The 16,288-nt window shown below is 42.8% G+C and overlaps 1 protein-coding gene across 5 annotated transcripts in view; it reads right to left on the reverse strand.

Annotated features, from left to right (window-relative positions):
• The window catches only part of LOC134227452 (protein kinase C, brain isozyme-like), a 242,618-nt gene that overhangs the window by 98,501 nt on the left and 127,829 nt on the right, over positions 1-16,288 (reverse strand). For all 5 annotated transcript variants that reach the window (XM_062708954.1, XM_062708957.1, XM_062708953.1 and 2 more), the window contains exon 3: positions 12,577-12,608. In XM_062708954.1, the coding sequence (XP_062564938.1) occupies positions 12,577-12,608 (32 nt within the window). The remainder of the gene's footprint in view (positions 1-12,576; positions 12,609-16,288) is intronic.

A 16,288-nucleotide genomic window follows, 5' to 3' on the forward strand; every position in this document is an offset into this window, starting at 1 on the left:
TCACCATCCTTCACCGTCGGGGAAAAGATAATGTTGTACCAGATGCTCTTTCTCGTAGCGTCGCAACAGTTTCAATTCGTTCGGATTCTACTTGGTACAATAGTTTGAAACGGAAGGTAAATGAATTCCCGGAAAAGTACCCAGATTTCCGGATCGAGAACGGTCAATTGTTGAAATTTGTTTTTTCCAACGAACCTACTGATCACAGGTTCGATTGGAAAATCGTTCCTTCACCCGACGCTAGGAAACGCATAATATCTTCCTCCCACGATGAGGCAATGCACATCGGAATCGACAAAACTATTGGCCTAATTCGTCACAAATACTACTGGCCGCGTCTCACAACGGATGTTCGGCTATACATACAGAAATGCACCGTGTGCAAGGAAATCAAACCCTCTAATACCCTCACTGTTCCATTGATGGGTGATATGAGAGTCTCCAACCAGCCTTGGCAGATAATAGCCCTTGATTACATTGGCCCTTTGCCTAGGACTAGGTCAGGAAAACAGTACATTCTCGTCATAATGGACTTACTTATTTAGCAAGTGGACACAGTTACACGCATTTCCAAGCATTTCCGTATCCACCTTGAAAGCAGTTTTGCAGGATCACTGGTTTCTGCGTAATTCCGTTCCGTCTATCGTGCTTTCGGATAACGCAAGTACATTCACCTCTAAGGAGTTCGCCAATCTACTGGATAGTTTCAGAGTGAAGCACTGGCTCACGTCCAGATACCACTCTCAAGCCAATCCAGTAGAAAGGCAGAACCGGTCGATTAATACGGCTATCCGATCATATGCTCGAAACGATCAACGCTCTTGGGATACAAAACTATCCCAAATTGAACTGATGATAAACTCTACAATTCATGGCTCCACTGGCTACACGCCATTTTTCATCGCGAAAGGGCACGAGATCATCATTGATGGAGAGGACTACAATAGTTTCCAAAACGATGAAGAACAGACGCTAGAATCACGGATAGCACGTATAAAGCAATACTCACCCAAAATGTTCGAATTGGTTTCAAAAAATTTGAAAAAGGCTCATGTCTTATCAAGCTACAATTATAATTTGCGTCATCGTAAGACAGCGAAACCCTTCAATGTAGGGGACAAAGTCTATAAGCGCAATACACGACAATCGAATGCTAGTGATCATTACAATGCCAAACTGGCAGTCCAATATTTGTCCTGCACTTTTGTCGAAAAGCATGGGACCTCATCATATGAACTGGTTGATTCTACCGGTAGAAACATTGGCGTTTGGCCAGCAAATTTAATCAAACCAGCGTAAGCAAGTGCAGAAGATAACAATAGTCTTTTGTTAGGGTCATTGATCTCATTCAACCTACCGTTCGTGAGAAATAACCTGCAAATAGCAAAACAGACAGGAATTAGCTCATGACCACGACCTATAGCGAATACAGAACCCCCGTACTTACCGGATGAGACTTAACTAGGCTTCCTTGCTTGATTAGAGATGTCGCAATTTAATCGATTACTTCGATTAATCGATTTATCGTTGTGATAATCGATTAATTTTGAATCGATTATTACCCAACGATTAATCGATTCAATAATCGAGATGAATCGTGAGTAATCGATTAGTTACTAATCGATTAATCAGAATTTTACGACATCATAAGGATGACGAAAATTAATTGATTATTTCGATCAATCGATTCATCGTTGTGATAATCGATTAATTTTGAATCGATTACTATACAATGATTAATCGATTCAATAATCGACAAGAATCAAGAGTAATCGATTAGTAACTAATCGATTAATCGGGATTTTACGACATCTCTATGCTTGATGGCTAACTGCAGGGCTATCATAACTAGGAAGGAAGGAATAAAAAAAACCCATCCATCAGCGGTACCTCTCGGCGTGTATCCCAGAACGATGTTCGTTTCGTACCAAAATGGTACATCACTATAAAATAAACCCATCGCGTGCAGATCTACGTAGGTCAAATGTCGCTTACTCACTGAAGTCGGGTCGGTAGAAGAGCTCCGTGGGAGCGTATCGTTAGCTACAAGTAATAGAACACTAGTAGATGCTACCTATACTTTATCGATAGGGTAACAGCATGTTGCTTCATATTGACGAAATTCGAGCAGTTTTATAGAGACACAGTCAACCCAGAATAGTATGTGTAAAAGACTCTGGCTCGGTTCGCGAGATAGCCGATATGCGTTAGAGCATATTTAGATTGGATCGTTATATTCAGTGCCAGCTTGACCGTTGGTGACCTTTGTTCGGTCTTGAGAAAGAGGCCGTTGCCGCACCGCGTTCGCGTTTGTCTCAATCGATTTGTAAATAGTAGACTAGAAAATAACATTAAGCGAAATTTGGTAATTTAAGTGTTCTTTAAGCTTGATAAAAGATATCCAATAAACCATTAATTGCATGTAGTTCATAGTTTTCATAAATGTAAATTCGTATTTTTGTTAAGTTAATAAAGTGCTCTCGTAGTGGTCTCTAAAGAAACCTCTCTATGTGTTACAGATACGTTCGTTTGCCGCAGAGTGTATAAATAAGCCGTCTCTGTTAGGAAAGAGTAGAAGTGAATGTTACTATCATTAGTCGAAAAAGAAATATTTAATAAATATCCCAACCGCCGAACGAGAAAGATCGAAAGTATTAAAACTAATCGGAATTTCGAATGATCGCTGTATTTCGGCACATCGATAAGTTGCTAGCCGTAGGGAGTTATTCCCCCAAGAAGGACTAAAGTGGATTTTTGGTGAGATTTCGGGATCCGGAACCCTTGGACCCAACGCAACCACGCCGAGGTATAGTGAACTACGTAAGTCGGTATTGTGTTCTTCTCGTGCCTCCCTCTATCATGGAGTTGCCGCCGCACAACCGTCCCCACCACCGAAGCGAAGCCATCTTGGAGTCAGTTCCACTCTGCCACTCTAACAGGTGCCACAACCACTCGCGGTTTGACCGTCGTGAGTCCGTCACCAGCAAATCGAAGCCATCTTGGAGTCAGTTCCACCTAGGGTGGTCTAACCGGTAGTACCGAAACCGGTAATACCGGTATTACCGGCCAATTTTGGATACCGAAAATACCGGTTTTAGAGACGAAAAATACCGGTATTTTCGGTATTTCAAATTTTGCTGTCAGAATCAAAAATATCGAATAGTTTCCACCTACATATAGGGGAAGTGTACCGGTTTTGGCCAACTTAGTGCCTATTTTGGCCAACCCTGAAAAATACATATTTTTCCAAAATAATCGATCAGTTAAAAGAAGCGTTGAATCGTGAGGGATATATCTCTTGTTGAAACTAATGAAACCCTCCCTAATTGCTTTATTTTTGGAGTTATTCGCAGAATTGGCCAAATTAGGAACATGGCCAAAACCGGTACAGTTCCCCTATCAGCTAAACTGCATGTAATCGCATATCTATTCCATATAAATAGAAAATTCAGCATATAGATGGGAGAGATATTAGGTTACAATTACATTAGGTAAAGACTCTTCGTGCAAAAAATACAACAATTGAATGTGCGCATGGATGAACCTTTCCTAAGTAAGCATCAGCGACGAAATTCACCTACAGCAAAAATCGATCATCATCGACATTAATCATACTTGTTGCTTCATTCTCTTAGCCATCTGTGCTAACATTGCTAACATCGTCAAGAATTTTCTCGCAATAAATGAAATTGTGAAAAAGGTACGTGCCTTAGCATTTTTTTTAATATTTATTAATGTTATTTTTCCTATTACAAGAGTTTGTCACTAAGCCATAGTAGTGTTTCTCAGAAAAACGTAAAACACGATTTGCTGCGAAAATATGTCCGTTCTGAATTCGATAAAGAATTTGAATAAGTGGCTGACCCCAAAGCTCAAATAGTATGTTATCTATGCTCAAACGGATCTATGAGTTGAAGCTTTAACCCGAATTAAACTTCGATGATAATTTTTTGGCGGTTGGGTTAATAATTTAAGCCCTCGAACCTGTTCAAGCTGCTGTGGAACTACTCTGCCGTGAGTTGTGCACGATCTTTTTGCTTTTTTGAATAATTCTGCCGTAAAGAAATTGATCAGAAACGATTTTCTTCACGACATCTAAAGCTACTTTCAGCGTTGGGAAAAATCAAATTTTCGAAAAATCGAGAATGATCAAACTCACCCGCGATTTTACTTTTAAATTATCAAGTGATTAAAACTCGCCAGCGATTAAGAATCGTTTGAAAATCGTATCTTGATTTGAAGCATTTACCGTTACCTTTTAAACTATTTTTCCTTACTAGCATGAAACTGTAACGCCAAATAGAAGATATAACGGGACTGTTGACAATTAGCTATTATTAGTGAAGAATAATGATTGAATGAAAATTCTGTGTTTATTATCGTTTGAGTACAAAATTTGAGAAGTTGTCGCCGGCGACAACTCGCCTACTGTTTTCACGTGAAAAGTTTTCAAAAGAAAATTGCAATCATGATCGTTTGATTATGATTAAGCACAACACTGGCTACTTTGATTAAGAAAGCGGACAATATATTGAAGCGTCTAATCATTCCTGATGCCATCGTTGAAACTGAGACAATGGCCATTCCTGAGGAACGGTACGAAGAATATGCCTCTGAAAGGATTAAGGGAAAGTACTTCACACTGATTTTTGACGGCTTTCGAACCATTCGTCCAACTTCGGTTGAACCAAAAAAAGGATTCTCAGTAGTTGGCAACAATTAAAGACATGGACATCGTCTTCGACCAGAGGTCGTACAGACTGAACACTTAACACCTAGCATGAGACATCAGACAGGACACATAATACCCAGTGGACCAGTGGAGAATTTTTCGATCTCGAACATTTTTCTCTTTACCGGGCGAGAATCGAACCCACACTCCATAGCACATGCGTCAAGACGTTTAACGTCGCTATCCGCACGGCCACGAAGCCCACATTGTCAACAAAATCTAATGCGGATTGGGAGATGAGTCACTCAGTATGTTAGTTACTAAACCAATTAATTACTTAAGTTTCGCTTATCTTAGCTCAAGAAACAATGATTTTATCATTCGAAGTTTTTCAACAAATATTGTTTCACATCCAAAAGTCCAAATAAAAAGTTTTTCATTTAATACCTGAAATTTTCACAAAAACCGGTATTTTACCGGTATTACCGGTATTGACTCCACCAAATACCGAATACCGGTATTTGTCAAAAATGACCAATACCGACCACCCTAGTTCCACCCCGCCGCTTTAACGTGTGCAACAACCACTCGCGGTTTGACCGTCGTGAGTCCGCTACCAGCAAAGCGAAGCCATCTTACTTTTTGCGCCACCACGCCACTCCGGCGTGGTCGTCGGGAACCTGTATTTTTCCCGTATATTCTCAAGCGCTGTTACGCCACCGAACGTTTGCTCGATCAAGCCGAAGCCATTGAAAGCCCCGCCGCCAAGCTGTTCGATCGCCCGATACTGGTAAGCTGTACGTCTTCATCGCCTGTTCGCTGTGCACCGTGCCGCATTCCCCGCCAACATTTTGCCTGCTCCGTACCCGCCCATGAACCACCCCGCTGCCCTCGTTAAACGCTCGGCAGCTCGCATCCCCGCAGTGACGACTGCGACCATTCTTGTTCGACACGAGCTTCTGTAAAACACTGCAAGTGAGTAAATTAAATGTTCTAAAACTAACCCCCAATCCATACTAAACAAGGTCCGAAAACCCCCCGACACATCCTCGAAAAACGACCCTGGTACTCGAGGACCAAACGAGGCCTTTTGAGCCCACCTCGTTGATTGCCGTTGGTCAGACCAGCAGTCTGAGGGTTTAACCGATTCCTCTTCTGGGTATCGTAGAAGATTCCTCGAGGGCTAAGAGTAGCCGTACCAGAAAAAAAGGTATCAACCGTAAGGCTTATATTTCAAGGATGGATGATCTGCAATGGAACAATAGTTGAAGCCGTATTCCTCATCGGCGAAATACGCCTGCGCATGGCGCGGATTCGTCGGCAGGAGGAAAGAGTTGGACGACGATTCAACACACGCCGACTGGAAGATGCCACGGTGAAACGGTCCTTCGTTGGAGAACTGGAGACGCGTGCTGTAGATATTCCGGAGGGTGGCAGCGTGACCAATGGACCGCCATCAATAATGCCTTCATCGCCACCAGCGAGAACAATTTGGGCGAACTGCGCACCCAGAGAAAACAATGGATCACCGATGAAACCTGGAGGAAGATAGAGAAGCGAAGAGAAGCCAACCGCGATAGAGCTATCGAAAACCAGAGGAGCCAAAGTCTTAGCCCGTCAACGATACGCGGCTCTTGAGAAGGAAGTAAAACGCTCAATTCGACGGGACAAGCGAGCGTGGGCAGACTCTCTGGCCAACGAAGGAGAGAGAGCCGCCGCAACCGGGGACATTCACCTCCTCTACGATATCTCACGACGCTTAAGCGGGGCGAAGATGAATGCAACGATGCCTGTGAAAGACGCGAATGATCAGTTATTGATCGACCCAACTGACCAACTGAAACGCTGGTTCGAGCACTTCGAACAACTTTTTCAAGGCCATCACCACCTCGGCATGATCTGCATAGGATCCGACGTATAACATGCGTCAATACCAAAGCTCCATCACTGCTAGAGATTCAAACAGCCATCCAAAGCATGAAATCGAATAAATCCCCAGGGGTCGATCGCATATCAGCCGAGATGCTCAAAGCTGACCCCATAACATCCGCTCAACTACTGCATCGTTTATTTCGTAATATCTGGGACACCGCAACTTTCCCGGTCGACTGGATGCAAGGTATCTTAGTGAAGGTGCCCAAAAAGGGTGACCTGACTGTATGCGATAACTGGCGAGGCATTATGTTGCTGTGTACCGTTCTTAAAGTTCTATGCAAAATTATCCTAGCCCGGATTCAGGAGAAGATCGATGCGACTCTCCGGCGGCAGCAAGCCAGATTCCGTGCCGGAAGATCCTGTGTGAACCATATTGTCACGCTCCGAATCATTCTGGAGCAGGTCAACGAATTCCAAGAGGCCCTTTACTTGGTATTCATTGACTACGAAAAAGCTTTCGACCGTCTCAATCACGAGAATATGTGGGGCGCCCTGAGACGCAAGGGGGTTCCTGAGAAAATCATCGGCCTCATCGAGGCACAGTACGAGGCCTTTTCGTGTAGAGTGCTGAACAAAGGGGTCTTGTCCGACCCTATCCGGGTCGTAACTGGTGTGAGGCAAGGATGTATTCTATCACCGTTACTGTTCCTCATCTTAATCGATGGTAGATGCGATTGACCGTGAACCAAACCGCGGGCTGCTATGGCAGCCTATAACCATGGAGCACCTGAACGTCTTCGAGTTAGCTGATACCGTTGCACTCCTCGCGCAACGGCGCTCTGATGTGCAGAGTAAGCTCAACGACCTTGCCGAGCGCTCCTCTTCGGCAGGTTTAGTCATCAACGTCAACAAAACCAAATCGTTAGATGTAAACACGGTGACTCACGGATCAAGAAAGCAAGGGCTGCCTTTGCTAGTTTAAGAAATATCTGGAAAAACAGGCAAAACATTTACAACTCTAACGTGAAATCTGTGCTGTTATACGCTAGAGAACATGGTGTGTATCAGCGGAGAACATGCAACGGCTGCAGGTGTTCATTAATAGATGCCTGCGATATATAATACGGGTCTGGTGGCCTCACAACTGGATCTCAAACAACGAGCTCCATCGTCGTTGTCACCAGAGGTCGATAGCACCATAAATTCGAGATCGGAAGTGGGGCTGGGTCGGCCACACTTTAAGTAGGGGCGGAAATGAAATCTGTAAACAAGCATTAGACTGAAACCCAGCGGGATATCGCAGCAGAGGCAGATCCAGAGGATCATGGCGGCGAAGCCTCAATAAAGAAATAAAAGAAATCGACCGAAATCTAACCTGGCAACAGCCATTTTTGTCTGACTTCCAGGAAATCCAGGATGAGATTAGCCAGCTGAAGAACAACAAAGCCCCTGGGGCTGACCAACTACCAGGAGAGCTATTTAAACACGGTGGTGAGGCACTCGCTATAGGGCTGCACTGGGTCATTACCAAGATTTGGGAGAAGGAAGTTTTGCCGCAGGAGTGGATGGAAGGTGTCGTACGTCCCATCTACAAAAAGGGCGATAAGCTGGATTGTAGCAACTACTGCGCAATCACACGCTGAACACCTCCTACAAGGTACTCTCCCAAATTTTATGTCGTCGACTAGCACCAACTGCAAGGGAGTTCGTGTGGCAGTACCAGGCGGGTTTTATGGGCGAACGCTCCACCACGGACCTGGTGTTCGCCATTCGCCAAGTACTGCAGGAATGCCGCGAATACAACGTGCCCACACGTTCATCGACTTCAAAGCCGCATATGATACAATCGATCGGGACCAGCTATGGCAGCTAATGCACGAACACGGATCTCCGGATAAACTAACACGGTTGATCAAAGCGACGATGGATCGGGTGATGTGCGTAGTTCGAGTTTCAGGGGCATTCTCGAGTCCCTTCGAAACCCGCAGAGGATTACGGCAAGGTGCTGTTCTTTCGTGTCTGCTATTCAACATCGCTTTGGAAGGGGTAATACGAAGAGCAGGGATTAACACGAGTGGCGCAGTTTTCAATAAGTCCGTCTTGCTATTTGGCTTCGCCGACGATATAGATATTATGGCACGTAACTTTGAGAAGATGGAGGAAGCCTACATCAGACTGAAGAGACTGATACCAGCAGAGAAATTCGGAGACGCATAGTGGCTGGAAATCGTACATACTATGGACTCCGCAAGACGCTCCGATCGAATAGAGTTCGCCGCCGTACCAAACTGACAATCTACAAAACGCTCATTAGACTGGTAGTTCTCTACGGACACGAGACCTGGACGATTTGTTTGTTGTTTGACCGATTTGCATGAAATTTGGAGGGAAGATGCATTAAACCCTATTTATTTGTGATTTGGTGATTACACGGTTTTATCGAGGGGGTCCCCTGGGTTAAATTGGGCCAAAAATAGGTCAGCTTTCTTTTAATCGTAGATAACTAGTAGTAAATGCTCTCAATAATGATGTCATCGTTTTTATTTATCATTATGCAATAAAGGGGATGGTAACTGCACGTTTGAACCTCCAAAATCCGGTTACAGATGTTCCGCGAACCTGGTTCCCCCAGGGAAGTGGTCACTTTTTGATTTGTTCTGAAACCCAGCTTGTGACACATCAAACTTCATGATTTCGCAACGCAAATACAAAAGAAGACATTTGCGGAACATCTGACCACATTGCCCACTTCCGCAAGTTCCCTGGGAACCTGATGCCCCAAGGGAAGTGGTCACTTTTTGAGTGGTTCTGACACCCACCTTGCGACACATCAAACTTCATGATTTTGCAACACAAATATAATGGAAGACATTTGAAGAGCATCTGTGCACATTGAACACTTCCGGAGGGTCCCTGGGAACCTGAAGCCCTCAGGGAAGTGGTCACTTTTTGATTGATTCTGAAACTCAGCTTGCGACACATCGAACTTCATGATTTTGCAACGCAAGTTCAATAGAAGACATTTGCAAAACATCAGACCACGTTGACCACGTACGAAGGTTCCCTGGGAACCTGATGCCCCAAGGGAAGTGGTCACTTTTTGAGTGGTTCTGAAACCCACCTTGCGACACATCAAACTTCATGATTTTGCAACACAAATATAATGGAAGACATTTGAAGAGCATCTGTGCACATTAGACACTTCCGGAGGGTCCCTGGGAACCTGAAGCCTTCAGGGAAGTGGTCACTTTGTAAGTGGTTCTGAAATCCAGCTTGCGACACACCGAACTTCATGATTTTGTAACGCAAATATAATGGAAGACATTTGCGGAACATCTGACCACATTGGTTACTTCCGGAGGTTCCCTGGGAACCTGATGCCTTAAGGAAAGTGGTCACTTTTTGAGTGGTTCTGAAACCCAGCTTGCAACACATCAAACTTCATGATTTTGCAACACAAATGTAATAGAAGACATTTCTTTTCAGTTTGTTTATTTATTAGTCTCAGATGTTTATAAAAACTCTACGGAGCCAAGAGCAAATTGTTGTTATGTAATAAAAATATAAAATACAAATAATAATACTATCTCCGCACGCACTTCTTCTTCGGGTGTGCTACAGAAACGGAACTTGATCCAGAGCCCGAACCGGATAGTTGAGCCCGTCGCTGACTTGCGGGTGGATGAGTATAGGTCATCGCTCTCACCGGCACTCTGGAGGTCGTAAAGCAAAATCGTTCAAAGGGGTTTCTTATATTTTAGTCTTCTTGCCCTCAGATAGATTCGATTTATTCTACAAGCATTCTAAGTAGTTAAAATAGTGACCCATTATCACACACATTTGACCCATTGTCACTCCCAACGACGGTTTAAAAAAAAACATTATTTCGGCTCCGTAACGCTTCACGGAAAATGAGCATTGAAAAAAACGACAGATTATGAAATCGATTCTTGCGAAAATTACTAGTCGATTAGTTGGAAAAAATTGAAAATCGGATGAAAAATAAATGATTTAATATCAATTAAAATCAAGGATGTTAACGATCATTCAGTAATTTGCGTTCGATCATTTAGTAGTTTGTCAATAACACATTCCAGAAGCTGAATTTCAAAATATGTTGTATGGTGGACTTCTAGTGCGAAGGTTTTTCTACAACTTTGCCTAATGGTTCATTCTTAGAATTCAACTAATAACGGAGTTAGAGCGCTAGTTTCAGTAACTTAAACTAAATGATTGGAATTTTGTTATCATTTAGTCTAAGCTACTGAAACTAGCGCTCTAACTCCGGTATTAGTTGAATTCCAATAACGAACCATTAGGCAAAGTTGTAGAAAAACCTTCGCACTAGAAGTCCACCATACAACATATTTTGAAATTCAGCTTCTGGAATGTGTTATTGACAAACTACTAAATGATCGAACTCAAATTACTGAATGATCGTTAACATCCTTGATTAAAATATATTATTATTTTGTGATCCCGGCATTCGTATTGAAAACGAAAAATTGTTATTCTTCAAAGTCAATGCCGCCACCAACCATTAAAATTAGTATTCAACCAAACACTGCTCGCTGTGATAGGCTACTCAATTCGTACGTTATTGCATGAACGTGAGTGGTCCATTTAAACACGTGGCAAATTTTTATCATTTGCTGTATGAATGTGTACTTTATAATGTGGTGAATTTTATATTCGTGGCTCAATGTTTACTTTTCTCCTTCTCCGAGAATGTAAGGTTAATGAAATAAAAAAAATACCATCATCCAGTGCTGCCGAATATTTACAAACCAGAAAACAGCAACTGCAGCTAAATATCGATAACCTACACGGTTTGCAAGTACTCCAGCAAAATATCCTGATTTACTCGTTCTACTATAGGAGTCATGCATGGTCAAATAAAATATAAAAACGATTTCGCATTTTTCCAACACCTTGAAAATTTAAGGCTTTTATCGAGCAGTATCACATAGAGCAACGCCAACCTACACAAACAAATTGTTTTTATTAAAATTTGCGTTAAAAATCACATTTTTCATGAAGGACACAGAGATCCAAATTGTCTTGAATAATAGCTGTTTGCATAGGAATGATTGGCTTTCAGATAGAGGATTCGCATTACATGCTTGCACAGCGCTAATATGTGATATATATTCGTCCTTCTTGGAATGATTTAGTCCCTCTCCGAACAATAGCGAAATAAATGATGCAGACAAAAATCGCTTTTTCCCAAGCAACCCGATGAAGTGTTCTAGATCTTAACAATAAACTTCTCATCAAATATGATTGTACGATAATGATCCTCTAAGTACCGAGTAAGCCGTAATTAACTTTTGCCTAACCAACAAAAAGCAACACATTCCCGCGCTCTTGGAGCATGCCAACAAAATTCCACCGACTGACAGCCCTTCACCCAGCTTCCTAATGAGTATTCCATCAGTGTAAATCGTGCTTCCTTAGATGAGCGACGATCCGGCATTCCTTTTGATCTTTCTGCACAATTCATAGATGGCCTTCCGCAATGATGATGAGCCGGGGGTTGTGCACGAGTCCAGGCTTTCTATTAAAAGCTCGCAGCAAAACACCACCACAGCCAGTACCCACAAACATCTACCAGGGCACAACAACGTACCTATATATGAAGTCGGAAGCAACATTTGTCACAGGACTCGGAACGAACGACGGGGGACAAAGGGCGACGACAAAGGACGGGGTGGAGTCTATTAATAATTCCGATATTTTCTCGCTGATTATCCTTTTCCGTCGACGACCACATACTGCGAGTACCGCAGCACCTGTAGAGCGCTCCATTGTGGCACGGTGTATGCGAGGGAAAATTTCGTCGTGTGAAAATATGTGTCAATAAAAGTGAAATAAAGCTCATAAAAGTAATATCTCATAAAGCCTTTTAGTGCAGACAACGAAATAAAAAGCTCAATCTGGTAAGCCATAGCTAGCAATGGTGTTTTCAACATAAATCCTTTCCACTAAAGACACCGTGATTCGAAATAGGAGTCGAGCACTTCACCTACCTTGACATTGAAAGCCTTGCTTGCCGAATCCCCTGGAAAGAAGAGAAGAGAGAAATATTTATATTAAATATTTTTCCTAGCTCGATAATCACCTGGAAGGTAGAAATGGTTGTCCTGTAGACACACCAATATCGTAAGTGCTTGCCTCTTGCTCGTGGAATGAATTATTCATCCGTGCCGAAAGTGACGCCGGTGGAAATCTTTCGTCTGCTGAGCGCGCGCGCATGGATCAAAGTTTCCGTGAAATGTCTCGCCTACCGAGGTTCCATATTTCATTTTCCTTCTCAAATGACAGCGGCAGATCACTCTTCGTGTCCTGTCTTTGTTATTTGTCATGAATTACTAATAAATTACTACTTGCTATCAATTTGTTTTCGCTGCTCCATCCCCGGGTTTCGATTTCCAGTGAACGGGTAGGAAGAAAATGAATAACCATCCATCTCCATTAGTGTGACCGTTCGATACAGTTGCGATTTTCTGATGGAAACAGGACACATTTGGTAGCTGAGCAGCTCTCAAGAGTTTGGATAACATAAAGTTGATCCGTGACAGCGCTCATTTCATTGTAATTTCGTAAGACCGTTCCAATGACAATCAACACTTTTGAATACTTTTCAAGCTTTAGGTAAATCATTTGTTGTCGGAAAACGCATAGAGGCATAGGTCCTTCTATTTGGTACCTATTTTAAAGGACCTCCACAGCATGCATTCGCATTTCTATTTACAGTAGACGCTGTGGGGAATAAAGTGAGTCTGAAAAATGCATTTTCATTTGTTGGTTACATTGATGGATAAAGTGGAACGTATTTCTTATTTCATGATAAAAATAATGAAATAAACTAAAATATTTAAAAATGACATTAATAGAAAAAATGATAACGAATTTGAAATTCAATCGTAGTTGGCATTTGAAATGTCAGCATACTAAGAAGCTAATGAGAAGAAATTTGAAATTCAATCTCAGTAGGCTGACAGGAATTCTAGATGATTCGAACGGTGAAAATAAACGATCATTCAGTGTTATGTATTTGAGGCGTGAACATGCGAATTATCCTTCGGTGTTCCGCGCTTGTTTTCGTTGGTAAAAGGCAAATCGGAAGACGGCTTTTGCTTGGCTACGACAGACGCATGCTGCATCTTGCAATAGTTAAATGTTTTATAAAAAGGTTAATATGGATTATTATGTTATTTATTCAACAACTTTTTCGCTTAATATAGATACAAACAAATATTTGTTACTTCTAACTCACACACACTAGATATGAGACAATAGTGAAATGCGGATACACCCCTCGAGAGCATCAAGACAATAAAAAAAATCCGTCACCTTTGTAAGTATACAATCAAGATACATAGTTCACAATGCAAACCGTTAACCTTTAGCACAGTGATTGTTATTAACTACAGTATAAAAGGATTATTTGTCACAAAGTAGTTAATGTAATGCTTTGTAGGTCCTGCGCTGTGACGCTCTTCACCGATTATTAGGAGACAAATAATAGCTTCGCTCATCCCTTGCGGTACACAATGGATCCTGGGTAGCAGGTCATTATATTAAATGACGCAGGATATTGTTGAAATATCTCGCTTTATATCGAAAACTCATCATTTTCTAACAAAAACCTTTCAAATTTTGTTGTTTCTTAAAATAGTACAATAGTGACAAAACTGAATACTTAAATCAAGGAAAACAGCATATGGTAGGAAAAGAAAAAAAACAAATCCAACATATAATTTAGAAAACATTGAACAAGGTCAAAATGACATACGTTAAAAATTCCATTCCAGGATTTTCGAATTTTTGGCGAGTGCCACGTATTCAGCCTCCATTGTTGATAGCGTGACACTTGATTGTCTTCTGCTGGCCCACGAAATAACTCCACCGGCGTACAGGAATACGAATCTCGATATAGATCTTCACGTGCCTACATCTCCCGCCCAATCATAATCGGAGTATCCTGCTTCGTATCTCCTCCTAGCTGTACTGCATAGCCTCGAGTTCCCTTCAGATATCGCAGCAAGCGTTTTGCTGCACTCCAGTCGGCTTCAGTGGGCGAGTAGAACTTTCGCCCCAAAATTGCTGTACTTGTCAGGTCTTGCTACAACACCCAGATAAAGAAGATCCCTGTTGTGACCGGATATTTCATAGACCTCTATTTTAGCTTCCGTCTTCCTCAAAATTAGTTGGATGACTGATTTGTAATAATCTTTTTTTGACGTTCATTATAAACCAGTGGCTGCTATGTTTAATACTTTCACTGCTCTATACATCACTACAATCCCCTACGAGGCTCCGGTATTTGGTTACGTCATCCATCTTGAATCCTCTATCTTCAGGTATCTTACATCCATAGGGGATCTCGCTGGCTTTGCATCCACCATACCGTACCTTTTGATCAGGTTGTCGATGTAAGTTTCTAAGCGCACTACGTAACGATCGCCGAAGTGCTCAACCCCCATGCCACAAAAATGGCGTTCTATCTTTTCCTCTTCTGATGACGCGATCAGTAGGTTATCCACGTAAACTAACAGGAAAATAGTAATCGTGGCGGTTCGCTTCACATAGAGACACGGATCTGAATCTGCCGCGTTCAGCTTCCCATGCCAACACCTAGCCGACTGTCGCAGACCGTATATGCTGCGTCTGAGCCGACACACCAACTCCTCCTGTTCCTTAGCTTCATATCCAACGGGCTGCTTCATATACACTTCCTTTTCCAGCGTTCCGCAGAGATAGGCGGTTTTAACGTCGAGGTGCTGTGCGATCAAACCCCTTTGGCCGCTACCGACAGAAATGTACGAAGTGTGGCATCACGAGTAACTGGTGCAAAGGTTTGCTCAAAGTCAATGCCAGGTCGTAGGGAAATCCCTGAGTCATGATTCTTGCTTTGTGCTTCACCACCTCACCGTGCTCATTACGTTTTAGGCGGAACACCCATTTCGAACCCACTGCTTTTCTTGAAGGTGGCAAAGCGACGTGATTCCACGTTCCACACTGTTCGTGTAACTTTATTTAATCGTCCATGACCTGATTCCATTTCGGGTTCTTTACAGCTTCCTGGTTCTTCCGTGGCGCAAGCAGATATTCCCACGCGTTTGTCGGCTGGATCGCCGGACGTCTCCAGTGGCATCATCTTCTTCATTTGCAGCTTCAAAGTATTAATCAGCATCTGAATTATCGCTCCCTTGATGCTCTTTTTCCTCCTTAAAGGGTATCAGCTTGATCTCACTATCCTCTACCTTTCGCTTACTTGGAACAGATGTCACTACTGGTATCTTAACGGAAGGCGTACCATTTCCGAGTTCCAGGAATTTTCCATCCCCGCTGATTGTAATCAGATCCGTTTCTGGGTCCAGAAAACGGTAGCGCTTGTGCTCGAGCGAATATCCGACGAACACTAACTTTTTCGCCTTCCCATCCATTTTGTGGCGTTTGACATTCGGAACATGTACGTAGGCTTGGGATCCGAACACTTTCAGATGGCTCATGTCAGTTTTGCGGCCCCACCAAAGCTCGTATGGTGTTTGCGGTACAGATTTGAAAGGGCAAACGATTCTGCAGGTAATGTTGCCGTCAACACCGCTTCACCCCCGTAACGCTTGTCGAGACCGGCGTCCAGCAATATACAGGTTGCCATTTCGGTGATGGAACGGTTCTTTCGTTAGAGTACCCCATTCTGCTGAGAAGAGTACGGAGCTGTGAATTGCGGTT

Source organism: Armigeres subalbatus, chromosome 3 (assembly GCF_024139115.2).
Source record: "Armigeres subalbatus isolate Guangzhou_Male chromosome 3, GZ_Asu_2, whole genome shotgun sequence".
NCBI classification, from domain to species: Eukaryota; Metazoa; Arthropoda; class Insecta; order Diptera; family Culicidae; genus Armigeres; species Armigeres subalbatus.